Source organism: Eulemur rufifrons, chromosome 2 (assembly GCF_041146395.1).
Source record: "Eulemur rufifrons isolate Redbay chromosome 2, OSU_ERuf_1, whole genome shotgun sequence".
Taxonomy (NCBI): Eukaryota; Metazoa; Chordata; class Mammalia; order Primates; family Lemuridae; genus Eulemur; species Eulemur rufifrons.
In genome coordinates, this window is record NC_090984.1 from 60,068,944 (window position 1) to 60,090,830 (window position 21,887).

Here is a 21,887-nt window from a genome sequence, read left to right on the forward strand (position 1 = left end):
CAGTTCAGCATATCCATCAACAGAAAATCCAATATACTGCGGAAGGCAAACTGACTTCATTGAAGTGGAAGCAATCTATTTCACTGCATTTTGTGATCAAGCCATTTTCTCTGTTTCCACCTATTGACCCATTAACTAAAATATTGAAAACTGCTTACAAATTACAGTATTACAACAAGAATGAGTGCCCCAAACTATGGTAGGCAAACATCCTAATAAGAGAAATTCCCAGGAAATAACTTAACATTTCTTTCTCTTTCTCTAAAATCACTTCTAGCTGGCTCGGTGGAAGTTTCAAAAATCAATTCTTTTGTAATTTTCTCAAAGCATGAGCTATGTGACTAATATCTTGGGTAATTTTAGAGATAGATTTAAAACAAATTTCGTACAACTTGGTTTGAAAAATAGAATGTATACACAACATAATTGAGAAATGAGCAAAATTTTAAGTTTTTAATGGAGTTTTAAAATGCTTGTATGCACGTCTGAGGCTCCAGGTTTGATCCCTAGCACCTCCACAAAAAGAGAGAGAGAGTTTTTTAATTAAAAAAATAAAATGCTCGTATGAAACACTTACTGTGTAAGAGACTGTATATTAAATTAACCCTTGTAAGAGCTGAATCCTTGAAGAACTTTATGATGCAGGTCAGTTTTATGCCCTTGAGAAGATATCACTGTGCCCCATCATCACAGTGACAGACACTTTGGGGTGTTTGCCATTTCACCACCCATCCCCATTCTCTCGGCTACTGCGGTCATGCCTTTATGCCTCTCAACCCCCTTTCCTCGTTAATCAAACTAGGCTAGACGACAGATTCTGTCTCTTGAGGATTTGGAATTGGGACGCACAGATGCTAGCCATCCTGTGCTGTTTGCTTCTGTAGGGGTAATGAACACTCAGGAACTGAGGCTGCCGTTCTGCAGCGGCCACGTTTGCTGAGGTGCGGACAAGGCAGCGAAAGGCAGTGCACAGATACACGTTCATAGCTGTATCGTTCACAGAATAAAGCAGAGGCATACACAATGGACCAAAAAAATCAAAGAGAGAGAGAGAAAGAAAAAGGCAGAGAAGGAGACAGAAAATAAGGCAAGAAGAAAGGCAGACTTCTTATGCTCCTGGCTTATAGGTTCCAGGGTTTCTTGTGAAACCAGGTGCACCTCCTGTCCTTGGGGTCCAGGATACACTCTGGTACTCTGTGGTAGCAGCCTCCTCCATGGCCTCCAATGATGCTCACGTCTGGTATTCTTGCCTTTATGCAGTGCCCTGCCACAGCGAATAGGGCTGGCCCGGGAACCATACTTAGGTCTATATTGGTGAGCACTGAGAAGGGAGCAGATTGTAGGTCTTTGGGGGAGTCTTCTCTGTCCCCTCAGCATACATTCAATTGTCTACTCAGTGTGTCCACTTTGAATGACCATGGCACGGCTGTTAATTGTCTCCCAATTTACATTTTACTTTTTGCCCCAGTCATGTCCCTATAAGGAAACATTCCTACCCTCTTCAGCAAGATGTGACCATGGGACTAGATTATGGCCAAAGGTGTGTAAGTGTTGAGTGTAGCTTCCAGGAGTGTTCTTAAAAGGGGGCAGATGCAGCATAATAACTGGTGCTCCAGTCACCATTTGGACTGTGAAGCAGGAAAGTATGGCAGAGTAGCTAGACAAAAGGATCCTGGGGCTAGGTGCAGTGGCTCACACCTGTAATCTCAGCACTTTGGTATGCCATGGTGGGAGGATTGCTTGAGGCCAGGAGTTCGAGACCAGCCTGAGCAACATAGCAAGACCCTGTCTCTACAAAAAATTTAAAAATTAATTTTACAGGCAAGGTGGTGCATGCCTGTAGTCCCAGCTACTCAGGAGGCTGAGGTGGGAGGATCACTTGAGCCCAAGAGTTGGAGGCTGCAGTGAGCTATGACGGCACCACTGCACTACAGCCTGGGTGACAGAGCCAGACTCTGTCTCTAAAACAACAAAAAAAAGGATCCTGGGTTTCTGATTAGGAATCTGCCTTTCCAGCCCTGGGTTTCTTTTATATGAGAAAGAAATAAAGTATTTAACTTACTACTGTGCTTCTGTTGTTTTATAAACAATGGAATCTAATCCTAATTAATATGACATCAAACTCAAAGTTAACGTGTCAAAAGGACAACTCTTGACTATTTCCCCAAATTTGCCCTCTCAATAAAGAGCACTGCCATTCACATGGTTGCTCAGGGAAAAGCCTAAACACTGCTGAAGATGAAAATTAGTGAGCAGGAATGTAGATCTAAGGCATTTATCCAGATTGTGACTTAGACAGATAGAAAGATGAAAAATGTGAACGACAGATTAAAAGACATGGAGTTGAGAGTGCGAATGTCCAACCTACGTGTAATAGAAATTACGGAAGTTAGTGGATGGTGTGAGTAGCACACGGGAAAGAGGGAGACTGAGTGGCTGTGGGCAACCTGGATACTGAAGTCGACCCCAGGCTTCTTCCCCGACTGGGCTTCCAGAATGCTAGAAATAAAGTGTTTGTTCTCCAAGTAGGTAATCGACAGAACTTTCCCTGAGGAATCTGGACAATCTAAGAGAAAGAACTAAAGATACAGCACACCCAGACCGCCCACAGGAAAGCTCACGGTTGTCAAGGCCAACCAGATGCTCACAATCACAACAGCTGTATAGTTCCCTGGTATAATCTTGCCTCCTAGTATTCACGCCCTAAAGTGTTCCCTTTCACACTGAATGGGGCCGACCCACATAACCAATAGGAAATGGTGGCGTATGCGTTTCAAAGCTAGGTCATAATAGTCGTTGAGGGTTCTAACTTGCTCTCTCTTGGATGACTCACTCTGAAGGAGCCAGCTGCTCGGTCATGAAGACACTTAAGCAGCCCTATGGAGAGGCTTACTGCAAGTGAGCAAAATTCCTCACCTTTTATTGAAGGAAATAAATGTAGCTTAAAGTAGATAAATCAAGAAACGCTAGTATAAACATATTATTTAAAATAGTAGCTATAAACAACAGACGAATTTTAAACAAAAATGGTGAATTCTAACGATAATGTAACAATTTATTTGATATATAATAAATATAAATGCTATTTGATATTGATAGTAATGACAGATCTACAGGTGAGGCCATCAGAGTTATCCTGGGGCAAATCAGAAGGGATAGTAAGGAAACTAACATGTATTGAGCAGCTGTTATATAAGGAAAATGAGGCTCACAGAAGGGTCACCCAGCCAGCTGACTGCAAAGTGAGTACATACATCCAGGTGGGTCCAACTCAAAGGTCAAAGTCTTTTCTGCTATACCACATAGTTAATGGACCAAGACACACTAGCTCTCAGAGCAGTGAGATGTTTCTGCATTTTTATTGAGAAAGGATTAATAACTAAATAGATTATGTTTATATTACAAAGTTTATAACAATTTGATATGTGTACTTCTCTTTTTTGCACTTTATGTAAATATCTAATTAATTGATTTATACCACTATCTGATGCCAGGTACTAATCTCAGTTCACAAACTCATGTGTACACCAAATTTAACTTTCTGGATATTTTTAAAACTCAGCTTAATTTCCCTAGATGCTCCATTAATCTGATGACAGAAATTAAATCTCAGTCAATTCTGGGGTCTCCCGCGAGCACACTTTTCTTCAGAGCTGTGTTGAAGTTCTGAGGAAGATGGGAGGAGGCAAGGAGGCACCCAGTCGTTTGCCCTCTGTCCTCTGGCATCCTCCCTTCCTGCCCAGGGACATCAGTCTACACAGGTAGCTGGTGCATCACTCCTCATTCTCATCAGTGCAGTCCTTGAAGCTTGGGCAGCTCTCCCTGCTTCTGCTATACCCCTTGCAAGCACTCTAGACTTCATTACTCTATTTTTGCAACTCCCTGAGTTGCAAAAAACTCTTTAACGCTCTGGAAGATCCCACCTGCCTAGAAACCTCATGCAGCTTCTTCTCTCTATGGTATTGCCATTGCCCGAAAGCCCTTTCCAGAAAGCAAATCACAAATGCTTTCTGTTCTCAGACCCACAGCCCTTTGTGTGGCTCTGTCATTTCCCCTTTCAGAGTCAGACTGGGGCTGGGAAAGGGCAAAGGACAGTGCCCCTTCCCAGGGACACACTAGCTCTGAACCGTCCTCGCCACCCTTTCAAATCTCCTCTTTCTCCTACTGTGCAGAATCTCAGAAAATAAGAAGCCGTGCTCTGACTCATCAAGTTTCTTTTCAGGCCATGAGTCTTAAACTTCAGGAGGCTTTGCTCTGCCTTCTGCAACATTTCTTTCCCAGTCTACTTAACCAAATGAGAGAGATAAGAAATACTCATAAAAAACAATGATTAACATTTCAAACCTGGGATACCACCATGTGGGTACTATGCCTGAGGCTGGAAATACAAAGAAAAATATGATTCAATTCCTGATGTCAGGATTTGTCTTGGGTCACACAGCTAGTAGCTAGATAATGGAGGAAAAAACCAACAGCGCTAATGTAGTATTTAGTGCAACATCAGAACTATTTACATAGACAAGAGAAATGTGGTTGGATGGAGGAAAGGGGGAAGTATTCAGAAAAGTTTCCCCATGGAAAACTCAATCTAATTTTTGCCAACATTGGAAAGGCATTTCAAGTAGGAAGAACAGCATATGTAAAGGCATGGAGACCCAAGAGAACATAACTTTCAAGAGACATAGGTGGTGTGGTTGGAGACTAGGCTAGTAAGCAAGAAAGATGACAGAAAAGAGTGGAGCAGTAGGTGGACTTCAAGATCAAAAGGATACCATGCTAGGAAGATTATAATGCACTCTGAAGGTTATTTGGAGGCATCAAATGATTTTAGGCCAGAAATTATTATAATTCATTTTGTGTTTTCAAAGATCACACTAGCAGAATGTGGAGAACTAAAGTGAGAAAGATATTAAAATCCAGATAAAAGAGCCCAAGTTAAGGCAATAGCAGTGGGAATGGAAAAAAGGTAGAAATTCATTCACAAGGCTGAGTGCAGTGGCTCATGGCTGTAATCCTACAACTTTGGGAGGCCAAGGCCAGAGGATCACTTGAGCCCAGGAGTCCGAGACCAGCCTGGACAATAGCAAGACCCTGTCTCTACAAAAAGATTTTTAAAAACCTTAGCTGGGCATGGTGGCATGAGCCTGTAGTCCCATCTACTCTGGAGGCTGAGGCAGGAGGATCACTTGAGCCAGCAGTTTGGGGTTGCTGTGAGCTATGATCGTGCCACTGCACTCTAGCCTGGGCAATAGACAGAGACCTTGTCTCAGAAGGAAGGAAGGAAGGAAGGAAGGAAGGAGCAATTCATTCACAAGATATTTTTAAGGCAAAATTACAAAACTTAGGGTAGGAGAGTGAAGGAGAGAAAAGAGTCTAGGATAACTCTCAAAACTCAGGCTTGAGTAAACAAGGAAATGATGACACCATTCACAGAAACAGAAATACGTGAGAAAGGGCAAATTTGGGCAGAAGTGGTCAGGGGCGGAGTAAGGAGGAAATATCGATATGTGTGTGTGTGTGTGTGTATACATATATATATATATATATGTTACTAATCACCTAGGGATCTTGTTGAAATATAGATTCTGATTCAGTGGGACTAAAGTGATGCCTGGGGTTCCACATTTCTTTTTTTTTTTTTTTTTTTTTTTGAGACAGAGTCTCACTCTGTTGCCCAGGCTAGAGTGAGTGCCGTGGCGTCAGTCTAGCTCACAGCAACCTCAAACTCCTGGGCTTAAGTGATCCTACTGCCTCAGCCTCCCGAGTAGCTGGGACTACAGGCATGCGCCACCATGCCTGGCTAATTTCTTGTATATATATATTTTAGTTGTCCATATAATTTCTTTCTATTTTTAGTAGAGACGGGGTCTCACTCTTGCTCAGGCTGGTCTCGAACTCCTGACCTCGAGCGATCCACCCGCCTCGGCCTCCCAGAGTGCTAGGATTACAGGCGTGAGCCACCGCGCCCGGCCCACATTTCTAATAGAAATGATTCCAATGCTGCTGGCCTACAGACCACTTTTTGAGTAGCAAAGATACATAGAACACAATCACACCTATGTAAGAAATGCACAGGAAAAAAAATCTGACCAAAAATTCACCAAAACACCAATGGTATTGAGCTGGGGCCATGAGTGAGGGATTTTTAAAAAAATATTTATTTTACTAGAGTTTCCAAATTATCTATACTATAGGAGTACTTGCTTCTATAGTGAGGTAAAAATGAGATTAAAAATAAGGCCGGGCACAGTGGCTCACGCCTGTAATCCTAGCACTCTGGGAGGCCAAGGCGGGAGGATCACTTGAGGTCAGGAGTTCGAGACCAGCCTGAGCAAGAGTGAGACCCCCATCTCTACTAAAAATAGAAAGAAATTATATGGACAGCTAAAAATACATATATAGAAAAATTTGCCGGGCATGGTGCCACATGCCTGTAGTCCCAGCTACTCGGGAGGCTGAGGCAGGAGGATCGCTTGAGCCCAGGAGTTTGAGGTTGCTGTGAGCTAGACTGACGCCACGGCACTCTAACCCGGGCAACAGATGGAGACTCTGTTTCAAAAAAAATAAATAAAAAAATAAATAATCTGCTTATGCATGTGCAGGCGCAGGGGGTATATGGGAAATCTCTATACCATCCACTCAATTTCCAATTTTATGTAACCATAAAACTGCTCTAAAAAATGAAGTCTATTGAAAAACAATAATCTGCTTTAACTTTCTCATAAACAGTATTGAAAATTGAACCAAGAACTTACTGATGAGGCCATTTGTATAGCCTGGTTGAGAATCAAGCCTATATATGTTTCATTTTTTTTCCCACTTTCTTAACTGCGCCTTGAACATAGTTTTCTGATCTTTTATTACCAAATACTTTTACATTTTTAAGCAAAGAAAAAAACTTAATTCCAGCTTTCATTTCCTTCCCCAAAGGACCCCACCTGCTACCATTTCCCAGCCCCAGTGGGGTAGAGTCAGGGCAGGACTGGCCCAAGTTCTATATCACTTGGGATGCTTCCTTGTATCCCCATAATAATGGGACTGCCTAACATTAGACAGGAGTCCCCTATTTTCAAGGCATAATTGGATTTACTTCTTTAACTAAAAGTAGCTGTTATTCTTGATCTGAACAAACAACAGAAACTTTTGTTTGCAAAGTTGAAGTAAGTAACAGCCAAGAGAGTTGGAAAGAGGCTGAGTGAGGCTCATTATACTAATTCTCTGGGGATTCCAAGCTCCATCAAACTAGAGAGACAAACAGATCCCTTAAGAAAACAAAGCCGCAACCCAAATCTTCCAGCCCTGATGTCACCTCCACAGAGACGTGTTTATTCCAGGGGTAGCTTACCCACTGTCTCTTAGGACCCCGTTGTCCACAGAAGAAACAGCGTCTCAGAGAGACTGGGCCCATGTGAGGATGAAATAAAAGTCTGTATCAGTCAGAATTGCCCCATTAGGGCAAGGGGAAGATGAAGAAATACTACTCCAAATGATAACTATGATTTTCCAAGGCTTTCTCCAGAATGAGCTTGCTGAAAATGGAAGATTTTGAAACACTCTGAACTCTTCAGACCCTTTGAGCTGAATGATGACAAAGTCCAAGGAAATTATTCACTCTAAGTGACCCAGGGAACATATCTGCCCATTCAAGAAGTTTTGGAAAAGAACAGGTGTTCTTAGAGAATGCCACCAAATTCATGAAAGATGCAGATCTCACACCAGCAGTCCAAGACCTGCATTCAGAGCCCACAGGCAATACTACAACCTCAGGAAATACCCATGGGAACCAGTTGTCTCCTGCAATCCTGTGAGAAGTGTATCTGAAATGGCCTGACTGGGACTTTCTCAGAGGGCTGGTAGACACCTGACCCTGGACCTGCCAGGTAATCTCCACCTTGGCACCTCAGGGGATGGCAGGGCAGCAGTGGCTGCTTCAAACCTTCCTCTTACTGCCACTTGTTTTTATATTCCATTATAAGGTCTGGCACATCGATGACAGGTACTGGGTCTCCTTTGTAACTTTAGCCCCACCATCCAGGTCAATGCAGGAACACAGTAGGAGCTAAGTCAACGTTTATTCAGTCAGAGCCAGTACGTGACTCACTCTCACCAAGGAACTTTGCCTGGGCTGATTTCCACAACTTTGTCCCACCCTGTGTTCTGAGTGATTGTCCCATTGGAAAATGCAAAACTCTGGACAGCATAGAGTCTGGGTGAAACTCCTAATACTTTTCCTTTGACAGGGAAGATCTCACTCTCCTTCTATGTGTCCTAGAACCATTCAGAGAGCCTGAGTTCCAGCCATGGCAGGAAAAACCTCCAGGTCATGCATGCTTTCCCCCTGGGCCCTACACAACTGACCCTTGACACAATGAGTGGCCTGAAGTGGATGGTACAGCCATGTCCAGGCTCTCAGGCTGCCAGGCAAGTCCTCCCCTCCACTCATCAGGTGTGTAGGATAAAAGGGGTAACACCTGGGATTCATAATGTGGCCTACTTTGTTGTCTATCTGGAAGGCCCACAGCTAGTGACCTCTGGTTGGAAATTTTAAAAAACACACACAAAAGTTTATCAGTGGCCCTGTCTGGGTGCAATCTCCTTGAGCTGGTCACAATGCCTTTTCCAGGTGTGTCTGTGCTAAGCTCATGACTCAGTGTGAACCTGGGACTTCTTCTTCCATCCCACTCACATCTAATTCTTCATCACCTTAGTCTCTGTTCCTGTCTTCCTCCCGTCGTTGCCCACCCAGAACTTTGCCTAAATAACATTCATCCTATTAGTTCCTAATGATGCTCCTGAGTAGTACATTCATGTTGGATGCTGCTTTTGTTCTGGAAAGAGCCAGGTAAGTTTCTCAACCACCAAGGCTTACCTTTGAACCAAGTGATTAGGCTACAAATAATTGTCAGCAAATGTTAGAGCCAAGGGTAGTTTGTGGAATGACTCTGAAGAGTGCAGCCTGTGCTAAAAAGAAGGCAAAACCATAAAAAAGGAAAGTTTATAAAGTTTATCATTTCATCCTCCCTGCTAATAACACTTCATCCCTTGATACCCTCACCTCTCCTGGCACCTCCTTCCTCCCAGGTACCTAACCTGGTTCCAGTCTTCTCCACTGACTGGCAAATACCTCCAGTCTTCTCCACTGACTGGCAAACAAAGGTAGTAGTTGATAATGCCTAAGGGAGGAAATTTCCAGAGATGCTGACTTTTAAATAAAAATCTTTTTAAAGGCTTTGGTTTGGGGGATTTTTGCTGCTGGCCGCTCTCTAGCAGACCTAACGAGACCTTTGTCTACTCTCTCAAACTCCAGACCCTCCCAAATACGGAACATCTCCCTTTAGAGGATGGTTGTGGGGAGATGCCTCCACCTTTTTATGAGGAAAAGCAAACTCTCTTCAGAGGGACCAATTTAAAATGACTTGGCATGCTGACCCTGCAAGGTTGCTATCCCCTAGAAAATATACACAAATGGCATGAAGTCCTCAACTTCTCCTACGTCAAACACCCACCAAATCCATCTCTCACACATTTGAGGTGTTACTCATGCAGTCAATAAATGTCTGTTAAAGCTGATTATTTCAAGAAACTTGTTCTAAATGCTATAGAAAATACAAAGATTAATAAAGACATTTTTGACTCAATAACAGAAAAAAACTATAAAAATATAATCAAAATAAAATGAGATATAAAATTATGAGAGATACAGAGAAAAGACTCATCACAGAGAAGGCTTCATAGAAAAGACAGCAGGTATTGAGGAGAGACTTAAAGGATAAATAGGATTTGAGAGGCTGATGATTCCAAACTGAAAGAATGCCCTGTGCAAACACACAGGTGTGTGAAGATGGATAAAGAATCAAAATATTGCAAAGAGACTATTGTATCTAGAGCTCAGGGTTTGTGGGAGGATGTAGTAAGAGAAAAACCTGTAAATATCATTTGGGAACAGATCATTAAGAACATTGAATATCAAACCTTCAGTAAGGAATTTTGATTTATGAAGATATTACTGGATTTTCTTTATTTGATTTGTGAGAATTGTATTTTTCTCTCATATATTTCCTCTATCCTTCTTTATTAATCCAAATACTAGTGAAAGGCATCAAATATTCAGATAATCTTTTTTTTTTTTTTTTTTTGAGTCAGAGTCTCGCTCTGTCGCCTAAGCTAGAGTGCCGTGGCGTCAGCCTAGCTCACAGCAACCTCAAACTCCTGGGTTCGAGTGATCCTTCTGTCTCAGCCTCCCAAGTAGCTTGGACTACAGGCATGCACCACCACACCCGGCTAATTTATTTTGTATTTTTAGTAGAGACGGGGTCTTGCTCTTGCTCAAGCTAGTCTCAAACTCTTGACCTCAAGCGATCCTCCCGCCTCGATCTCCCAGAGTGCTAGGATTACAGGCGTGAGCCACTGTGCCTGTCCCAAACATTCATATAATCTTGAAACAGCAACACCCTCAAATATAAACTGTTTGTACATAAAGACCCAATACTGAAGTAAACATAAGAACAAAAGATAGTAAAATTAAGTTTTATTACTAGGGACAATGGAATCTATTGAGAAATAAGAAATAAAAGTTTTGGTTAAGAAAAGTAAGAAAGGCTTATTTTTGGTTCTGAGCCTTACTTAGGCCACACAGCACACCGCTCCTTTCTCCTCTAAACACACAGATACACCAGAGACCAAACATGAGAGAGACACCCCCAGAGGCTCTGCAAACAAGCCTGAGTAGTCAGGGGTGGGAAGATATGTCCTTCACAGAAATAAAGGACTCCTTCGGCCCAAAATGCAGCACTCATCCCTCTTTCCTTTCACTTTCAGGTTGTTCTCAGACCCCCAACATCACGACTCCTGAGCTGAACACCTCTGATGGGCCGTTCCCAGCAGAGTTAGAGGAGCCATGGGGAACCGCACTACTGTCACCGAGTTTGTCCTGCTGGGGCTCTCAGACACCTGTGAGCTGCAGATGCTCATCTTCCTGGGGCTCCTCCTGACCTACCTCCTCACACTGCTGGGGAACCTCCTCATCATGGTCATCACCCTCATGGACAGGCGCCTCCACACCCCCATGTACTACTTCCTCCGCAACTTTGCTGTCCTGGAGATCTGGTTCACCTCTGTCATTTTCCCCAAGACGCTGACCAACATCCTCACAGGATACAAGACCATCTCCCTCCCATGCTGCTTCCTACAAAGTTTCCTCTATTTCTTCCTGGGCACCACAGAGTTCCTCCTATTGGCAGTGATGTCCTTTGACAGGTACATGGCCATATGCAATCCCTTGCGTTATGCCACCATCATGAGCAAAAGGGTCTGTGTCCAGCTGGTGCTCTGTTCATGGATGACAGGATTCCTTCTCATCATTGTTCCAAGCTTCATCATATTTCAGCAGCCATTCTGTGGGCCCAATATCATCAATCATTTCTTCTGTGACAACTTTCCACTCCTGGAACTCATATGTGCAGACACAACTCTGGTAGAGCTTCTGGGTTTTGTTGTAGCCAACTTCAGCTTACTGGGCACTCTGTCCGTGACGGCCACCTGCTATGGCCACATCCTCCACACCATCCTGCACATCCCCTCAGCCAAGGAGAGGCAGAAAGCCTTCTCAGCCTGCTCCTCCCACATCATCGTTGTGTCTCTCTTCTACGGCAGCTGCATCTTCATGTACATCCGGTCAGGCAAGGGTGGCCAGGGGGAGGACAGGAACAAGGTGGTGGCATTGCTCAACACTGTGGTGACCCCAATGCTCAACCCCTTCATCTACACTCTGAGGAACAAACAGGTGAAGCAGGTGTTTAGGGAGCAGGCGAGCAAGCTCCTCTCATAAAGATGAGCCAGACCTGAGAGACAGGAAAAGTTGCCTCCTGGCCTGAACCTCTACAAATGAAGCTCCTGTCCTGACCTCCATGGACTATCCCCTCATAGACAGTTTTTATCACTTTTTCTAATCTACAGTAGTTTCTTACTTGTATTATTATTGGTCCATTCAGTCTTGTTCAGAGAGTACAGAAAACTCAGTATAGCACTATTATGTATGGTATTTCTTGATGTTTCTAACCCTAGCCTGTATCTGAGTTCCTCAATCTTGCCTCATTTTAGGATTACAATAATAAACTTAGGATTCCTTCTTTGCTAGAACCTTTTAAAATTGATAAAAAAAATCCTCAACAAGAATATATTTATGACAAACTTCAGAAATATTATATGCATGTAAAATTAATAAAGTGGAATAACCAAGAAATGTGGAACAAAGAAAACTTTCAGATATTAAAGCACTTAAGTCAAGAACTAACAAATCGAATAGTGAGACTGAATAAATAGACTGGAAAAATACTTCAGTACATATAAGTATCTAACAGATGATTAAAATAGAGTTTCTAATAAGTAAAGAAGATCAGTTCAATAAACCGTGCCAAGACCATTGGCTAACCACAGAAGACTTTCTTCCAAAAAGATTGGGACTAGTACTTGATTGGCTACTTGGGGGTGGGGGTAGGAGAGAGGTTAAAACAGAAGAATAATATAAAAGTGATACATGCCTTAAATATTTATGTGTAATTAAAGCCTATAAAGATATATTCATTCACTAATGTCCTTTTTGTGTTGTGGTCTTTTTCAGTTAATCCACATTTATAATATATGTTCTATAATTTTCAAGATTTGTTTTGGTAGTATGAAAATTTTAAAGATACTTGAGGAACTAAGCAAAATTCTAAGATTTTTTACTCTTTTTCTGTTTGCCAGTCTTCATAGTCCTCACCCACATCTAATTCAACACACTTTTTTCACTACCTGTCTTTATGGAATCTATTGAAAGGAATCAACTTAGTTTTCATAGAAATAACTTTCTTTTTACACTCATATTTCATCGATTTATCTTTGCTCAGCTAAAATATGTAATTACAATAATAAGCCCAATTATCAAAGAAAGGTTTGGAAACAAACAACTGGTTCTTGGTATAAGTCCACTGGTGGAACGAAGTATGCACATACAGAAGCCAACTAGCTGCAAAACAGTTCAGCATGCTGTGGACGCCAATCATTTCAGGAGGCAGTTTAGCACAGATTGAGGACAGAGCTGCTGGAAGCACACTACCTGTATTCGTAGCCCAGCTCAGCCACCCATTGGCCCTTTGATCTTGAGCAAACAAGACTTCTCTGTATGTCAGTCATGCATATGAAGATAACAATAGTATCTACCTGGCCTCGCGTGGCTCACGCCTGTAATCCTAACACTCTGGGAGGCCGAGGCAGGCAGATTGTTTGAGCTCAGGAGTTGGACACCAGCCTGAGCAAGAGCCAGACTCCGTCTCTACTAAAAATAGAAAGAAATTATATGGACAACTAAAAATATATATAGAAAAATTAGCCGGGCATGGTGGCACATGCCTGTAGTCCCAGCTACTCGGGAGGCTGAGGCAGGAGGATTGCTTGAGCCCACAAATTTGAGGTTTCAGTGAGCTACAATGACGCCACTGCACTCTAGCTGAGACAACTGTGCAAAACTCTGTCTCAAAAAAAAAAAAGTTGGCATGCCTTTATTAATATTAGGTAAAATAGACTTTAAGGCCAAAAATAGCATTACAAAGGTGAGGAGGATCATTGCTTAATGATGCAAAGTTCAATTTACTGAATAACATAGCTGCAAAAGATGTAAAGCAAGAATTGATAGGATCAAAAGGAAGTATTGACAAAACAATCACTGTAATGGAATATTTCACATGATTATTTTAGTTATTGATAGCTGAGGCAAATAAAAATAAATAATACAACTATCAAGCTTGATCTAATGGATGTATAGAGAACACCATACAACAACTGGAAAATACACATTCTTTTAAAGCACATCTGGCTGGGCACGGTGGTGCACACCTGTAGTCCTATCTATACTTGGGAGGCTCCAAGGAGGCAGGAGAATCACTTGAGCCCATGAGTTCAAGACCAGCCTGGGTAACAAAGCAAAACCTTGTCTCTAAAAAAAAATAAAAATAAATAAAGCCCATCTGAAACATTTATAAAAATTGACCATATACAAGGCCAAGACATTGACATGACATTTTTTAACAAATTGAATTGGCATTATACAGACTATATTCTCTTACTGCTATAAAATTAAGAAATCAACAGCAAAAAGATAACTAAAGAATGTCATATGTTTGGAAATTTTTTAATACTTCTAACTACTTCATGGGCCAAAGAGTACTAAATTAGAAGTTAGAAAACTTATTAATCTGAACAATAATGAAAATACTATCTACATAAAACCTTGCAGGATATAGCTAAAGCAGAACCTAAAGGGACACTTATAAATTAAAACATTTATTTAAGAAAAGAAAAAAGATGGAAATTAATGAGGTTACCATCCTGCTGAAGAAATGAGAAAAAGGAGATCATTAAAAAACACTGAAAAGAGAAAAATAAAATAATAAAAAGACTAGAAATTAATGAAATAGAAAAGGGAGAATAAAGCTACAAAGCCAAAAGTTAGTTCTTCAAAAAGACAAAATTGAAAACTTCTGACAAAATGATCAAGAAAATAGATTTAGGCCGGGTGCGGTGGCTCACGCCTGTAATCCTAACCCTCTGGGATGCCGAGGCGGGCGGATTGTTTGAGCTCAGGAGTTGGAGACCAGCCCGAGCAAGAGCCAGATCCCATCTCTACTAAAAATAGAAAGAAATTATATGGACAGCTAAAAATATATATAGAAAAATTAGCCGGGCATGGTGGCACATGCCTGTAGTCCCAACTACTTGGGAGGCTGAGGCAGTAGGATTGCTTGAGCCCAGGAGTTTGAGGTTTCAGTGAGCTACAATGGTGCCACGGCACTCTAGTTGAGGCAACTGAGCAAGACTCTGTCTCAAAAATAAAAAAAGAAAGAAAGAAAGAAAATAGATTTAAAAGGAATAAAAAGAAACATAACAGATGCTGCAGAGATTTAAAAGATCATAAAAGAATATTATAGTCAATGAGTCTTGTGCATAAATTTGAAAATTTTATTTAAAAGGACATATTCCTAGAAAAATATAACTTGCCAAAACTGACTCAAAACTGAAGAAATAGGAAATTTGATTGGTCTTAAAATAATTAAAGAAGTTGAATCTGTGATTAAAATTCCCACAAAGAAAAGACCAAACTCAATTTTAAAGGTGTTACTAAAGCATTCAAGGATTGGATTTTTTGTAGAATTTTTTTAAGTAGCCCCCAAATTCTATGGCACTCCTCCTACCAAGAAGTAGGCTCTATTCCACATCCTCTCCCCTTGAATCTGGGCTCTGTGATTACTTGACCAATAGAATACAGCAGATGTGACACTGTGCCAATCAATGCCAGGCCCAGACCTTAAGAGACTGGCTGCTTCTATTCCCTGTCTCTTGGGAATGCTTGCTCTTGGAACCCAGCCACTATTCTGAGAGGAAGCCAAGCAGCCACACGGAGAGGGTACATGTAGTATGCAGCCAACAGCCTCACTGAGGTCCTAGCCAACAACCATCATCAATTGCCAAGCATGTAAGTAAACAAGCTATGAGATGATTCCAGCTCCCCCAATCCCTGCCCCAGCTTTTGAGCTTCCCCAGCTGTAACCACCTGGAGGGGAAACAAGCTGGCCCACCAAGCTTTGCCCAAATTACAGATTTGTAAACAAAATAAATAATTGTTGTTTTAAGCCACTCAATGTCAGTAGCAACCAATAACCAAAATATTATTCTATTCTTACCCAGCTATTCTAAAGAAGAGAAAGAAAACAGAAAAAAAATATAGGGGACATTACTCAATTCATTTTTTTTCTAGTTTTGACTTTTTAAAATTTCTTATTTTTAATTATTATGGGTACATAATAGTTGTATATCTTTATAGGGTACATGTGATATTGGATACAGGGATACAAGGTGAATTAATCAAATCAGGATAATTGGGGTATCCATCACCTCAGGCGTTTAACATTTCTTTGTGTTAGGAACATTCCAATTTCACTCTTTCAGTTATTTTAAAATATACCCCAAACATAGCTCACCACTCCTACAGCCTACCAACAACTAGCAACTAAGAAAACCACCACCCCAAGGATATCTTCAAACAAGGCATCCATCCAGAGCCTACATCACCATCAAAGCACCCACAAGCAAAGCCAAAGGTTCTTACACAACATATGCTACAAAAACACCCACACAGGTGAGGGGAGGGGAATAAGCCCTATGTAAACAAAAGAACATCCAAAAATAAGAAGCAACAGCTGCTGCAGATAAGAAGGAATCAGTGAAAGAACCCCAGAAGTATGAAGAATCAAAGCAAAAGGTCACCCCCAAAAGGGAACACCACCTCTCTAGCAATAGATACCAACCAAAATCAGAATATTGAAATGACAGATAAAGAATTCCAAATATGGATTATAAGTTAGCTCAACAAAATCCAAGAGAAAATGGAAAACCAACACAAAGAAACCACAAAAAAAATTCAGGAAATGAATGAAAAGATTCACTAAAGAACTCAAATTATTTTTAAAAAATCAAATAGAACTTCTGGAAATGAAAAATTCATCAAGGAAATACAAAACACGGTGGAAAGTCTTAAGAATGGACTAAACTAAGCAGAAGAAAGACTTCTGGAGCTTGAAGATAACATCTTTGAATTAAACAAGTCAGTCAAAAATAAAGAACAGATAATTAAGAGGAAGGAACAAAGCCCACAAGAAATATGGGATTATATAAAGAAACCAAATGTAAGAATTATAAGCATCCCTGAGGGTGAATAAGAAAACACACAAGGGTTGGAAAACCTATTTGAGTGAATAATTGAGGAAAACTTCCCCGGGCTTGCTAGGAATTTAGATATCCAGGTATAAGAAGCTCAACAAACACCTGGGAGATTCATTGCAAAGAGGCAATCACCACAACACATAGTCATCAGACTAGCCAAAGTTAACATGAAGGAGAAACTCCAACGCGCCATAAGGTGAAAGCATCAGGTAACTTATAAAGGAAAACCCAACAGGCTAACTGTAAACTTCTCAACTGAGACCTTACAAGCCAGAAGGGATTGGGGTCCCATCTCAGTCTTCTTAAATAGAATAATGGCCAGCCTACAATTTTGTATCCTGAGAAACTAAGTTTCTTATTTGAGGGAGAAATAATGACTTTTTCAGACAAGCAAACACTGAGGGAACTTGTCAAGACCAGGCCTGCCCTACAGGAAGTACTCTGATCTGCATTATACATCGATCAGCACAGTAGAAACCCATCAGCGTAAAATCACCCAAAAGCTAAACCTCAGAGCCCATATAAAATAATGGCTCAAGAGTTAAAATAAAGCAACAATGTTCTACTCAACAAGATGAACAGAAATGCATCCTACTTATTAATTCTTTAATAAATATGAATGGCTTGAATTCCCCACTCAAGAGACATAGGCTGGCTGATTGGATTAAAAAAACATACAAGCCAAGTATCTGCTGTCTCCAGGAAACACATCCAACCCACAAAGACTCATTCTGATTCAAAGTGAAGGAATGGAAAACAATATTTCATACAAATTGAAATCAAATAAAGCAGTTATAGTCATTCTCATATCAGATAACATAGACTTCAAATTAATAATAATAAAGAAAGACAAAGATGGTCACTATATAATAGTGAAGGGAGCAATTCAACAAGAAGACATAATAATACTAAACATTTATGCACCTAACACAGGTGTGCTCAGATTCATAAAGCAAACCCTATTATATCTAAACAAAGAGAAAAACAGCAGCATCATAGTAGCCAGGGACTTCAACACCCCACTGACAGAACGGGATAGATCTTGAAAGCAGAAAATAAATAAAGAAACACGGGACTTAACTTGGACTCTAGAGCAAATGGGCCTAACAGATATTTACAGAATATTTTACTCAAAAACTACTGATCATTAGCACATGGAACATTCTCTAAGATAGATCACATCTTAGGCCAAAAAAAAAAAAATGTTTCAACAAATTGAAAAAAATAGAAATTATTCCATGTATCTTCTCTGACCACAGTGGAATAAAATTAGAAATCAACTCCAACAGAAACACTCAATTCTACACAAAGTCATAGAAATTAAACAACCTGCTGCTGAACAATTATTGGGTAAAGGAGGAAATTAAGGTGGAAATCAAAAGATTCCTTGAACTAAATGACAAAGGGACACAAGTATCAAAATCTGTGGGATTCGGCAAAAGCAGTCCTACGGGGAAAATTCATAGTCTTAAAATGCCTATGTCAAAAAAACAGAAAGATCACAAATCAACAATCTAATGAATCATCTCAAGGAACCAGAAAAAAAAGAGCAAACCAAACCCAAACCCAGCAGAAGAAAAGAAATAACTAAGGTCAGAGCAGAACTAAATGAAATTAAAAAAAAAAAATACAGACGATTAATGAAACAAAAAGTTGGTTCTTTGAAAAGATAAACAAAATTGATACACTTCTCACCAGATTAACCAGAAATAGAAAAGAAAGGACACAAATAAGCTCAATCAGAAATGCAAAAGGAGATATTACAGCTGATACCACAGAAATACAAAATATTATTTATGAATATTATAAAAATCTCCATGTACATAAACTCAAAAACATTGAGGAAATGGACAAATTCCTGGAAACACACAACCTCCCAAGGTTCAATCAGGAAGAAATAGAACTTCTGAACACCAGTTATGAGCAATGAAATTGAAGCAGCAATAAAAAAAATCTTCCAACGAAAAAATGTCCCAGACAAGATCGTTTCACAGCTGAATTTTATCAGACCTATAAAGAAGAATTGGTATCTATATTGCAGAAAATATTTCATAACATCGAGAAGGAAAGAATCCTCCCCAACTCATTCTATGTAGCCAGTATCACCTTGATACCAAAGCCAGAAAAGGACACAACAGAAGAAGAAAACTATAGACCAATATCCCTCATCAATATAGACACAAAAATCCTCAATAAAATTCTAGCAAACCAAATTCAACAGCACATCAAAAAATAATCCACCAAGACCAAGTGGGCTTCATCCCAGGGATGTAAGGATGGTTCAACATACATAAATCCACAAATGTGATTCACCACACAAACAGAAGCAAAAACAAAGATCATATGATCATCTCAATAGATGCAGAAAAAGCATTCAACAAAATTCAGCACCCTTTTAAGTATACCCTAACTTATTGTTCATTATAGTCACTTTGTTGTGCTATCAAATATTGTTCATTCTGTCTAACTGTCTAACTACATTTTTGCACCTATTAACCATCCTCACTTTATCCCCACTCCCTTCTACCCTCCCACCCTCTGCTAACTGATATTCTATTCTTTGTTTCCATGAGATCATTTGTTTTTAATATTTAGCTCCCATATATGAGTGAGAATATGTAAGATTTGTCTTTCTGTGCTTGGCTTATTTCACTTAACATAATGTTCTCCGGTTCCATCCATGTTTTTTCAAATGGCAAGATTTCATTCTTTTTGTGGCTATATAATATTGAATTGTTTACACGTATCACAATTTCTTTATCGATTCATCCACTAATGGACACTTAGGTTGATTCCATGTCTTGCCTATTGTGAATGGTGCTACAATAAACATGGGAGTGCAGATATCTTTTCAGTATAGTGAATTCCCATCCTTTGGACATGTACCCAGCAGTAGTGAATTCAGTATAGTAAATTCCCATCCTTTGGTTATATACCCATATCCTGGTTCAAATGGTAGTTCTGTTTTGCCCAACTCATTTTATAAAGTTAGCTATAGATTCAATGCACTTTTGATCAAAATCTCAAAAGGTATTTTCAGAAAATTTTATTTGAAGTTTTCTAAAATTTATATGAAAGAGCAATGAACCAAGGATAGCCCTAAAAAAAAGTAAGCAAACATGACCTGTTAGAAAATATTTATTTAATATTTAAATCTTGACTTAGTCATGTTAGTAATGCCAATGTGACTAAGTGAGTGTAATATTGGTGCAGAGATAGACAAAGAGTCCAATGGAACAGAATATAAAATGCAGAAACATACATAAGCATTTACAGAAACTTAATTTAGGATACAGCTGATACTAAAAAATAGTAGAAAAAGGAGTGCTGAGACCATTTATTATCTAAAGAAGAAAAAACACAATTGAATCCCTCCCTCACACCATACCAAAAAATCAATTCTGAGAAAATGATTTACTTAATTGTGAATAAAATATATAAAAGAGCACACTGTCGGGATGAGCATGCTTGTACCTCTGGCTTGGGTAGTGCAAAGGCAATATATGTAACCAGAATGTTTGTATCCTCATAATCTTCTGAAATTTAAGAATAAAAATAAAACTTTTAGAAGATAATATGGAAGAATATCTTCATACTTTGAGGTAGAAAACAATTTCTTAAGACAACCACAATCATAAGGAAAAATTATAGTAAATTCAACTGCATTAAAATTAAGACTTCTGGGCCGGGCGCGGTGGCTCACGCCTGTAATCCTAGCACTCTGGGAGGCCGAGGTGGGCGGATCGTTTGAGCTCAGGAGTTCGAGACCAGCCTGAGCAAGAGCGAGACCCCATCTCTACTAAAAATAGAAAGAAATTATATGGACAGCTAAAAATATATATAGAAAAAATTAGCCGAGCATGGTGGTGCATGCCTGTAGTCCCAGCTACTCGGGAGGCTGAGACAGGAGGATCGCTCGAGCTCAGGAGTTTGAGGTTGCTGTGAGCTAGGCTGATGCCACGGCACTCACTCTAGCCTGGGCAACAGAGTGAGACACTGTCTCAAAAAAAAAATTAAGACTTCTGTTTATCTAAAGTGAGAAAGTGAACCAAGCCACAAAGTGAAAAAAGCAATCTGCAACCAATTTAAGTTACTAAATATTAATAAAATACAAACTTTACAAGTCTTTAAGAAAAAGACAAGCAACCTAATTTTTAAAATACTCAAAAAAATGGCCAATAAACAAGTGAAAATATGCTCAATCTTATTAGTAATAAAGAAAATGTACATTAAAACCACAATTAAATACCACTACACAATCACCTAAATGGCAAAATATGAAAGTCTCACATACCAAGTACTGGCAAAAAATACAGAAACCTATAAATTGCTAGGGAGAGAATAAATTGGTGCAATTTTACATTATCTAATAAAGTTGAAAATATGCATAACACACAAACTAATAAAGCCACTTGTAGGCATATACTCTGAAGAAACTCTTGTGTATGTGTCCAAGAAAACTCATAGCAGCACTGCTAGAAATGGGGAAGGTATCTGAAAATAATCCAAATGTCTATCCACAAAGTCATTTTTTTACACAGTGGAATACTGTACAGCCATAAAAATGAATGAACTCTAGCCACACACTTTAATGTGGATGACTGTCAGGAACATGATATTGCAGTCATAAAACAATATACACAATTTGATGCCATTTATATAAAGTTCAAAAATGTGCAAAAGTAAAAATACATTGTGCTTATTTTGGCAGCATATACACTAAAATTGGAACAATACAGGGAAGATTAGCATGGTCCCTGAGCAAGGATGACATGCAAATAAAATAAAAAAGTAAAAATATATTTTACAGGAATATTTACATATCTAGTAAAACTGTAAAGGAAAGTTAGGAATAGATAAACACAAAATTCAGGATTGCAGTTAGCTCAGGTAGGGGAGGAAGACGGGCTTGGGGAGGGCACATGTGGGGTGGCAACCGTACTGATAATATTCTGTTTCTTAAGCTGGCTGGTAGGAACACATGTGTTCATTTGCTTTTGCTCTTCTATCTTACACACATAGATTATAGACATATGTAGTATGTATTTAATGCTTAATAAAACAATTTTTAAATAAAATTAAATTATAAAAAAATTCCCAGGAGAGGCACTTTAAGCCAAAATTAATAATGG

General features: G+C 39.7%; 1 protein-coding gene and 1 non-coding gene across 2 annotated transcripts; both read left to right on the forward strand.

The window, feature by feature from the left end:
• The first annotated feature begins 10,897 nt into the window (after positions 1-10,897).
• LOC138398309 (olfactory receptor 6E1) lies at positions 10,898-11,827 on the forward strand. The gene has a single exon (XM_069492662.1). The coding sequence runs from the start codon at positions 10,898-10,900 to the stop codon at positions 11,825-11,827; it is 930 nt and encodes a 309-aa protein (XP_069348763.1).
• A 9,623-nt stretch (positions 11,828-21,450) lies between these two features.
• Positions 21,451-21,558, forward strand: LOC138381046 (U6 spliceosomal RNA). The gene has a single exon (XR_011232997.1). It is a non-coding gene; the product is annotated as a U6 spliceosomal RNA (small nuclear RNA).
• Positions 21,559-21,887: the final 329 nt, after the last annotated feature.

Excerpts from the sequence above, each read along its gene's own strand:
- LOC138398309 (XM_069492662.1), top strand. The coding sequence starts at position 10,898 with ATGGGGAACCGCACTACTGTCACCGAGTTTGTCCTGCTGGGGCTCTCA.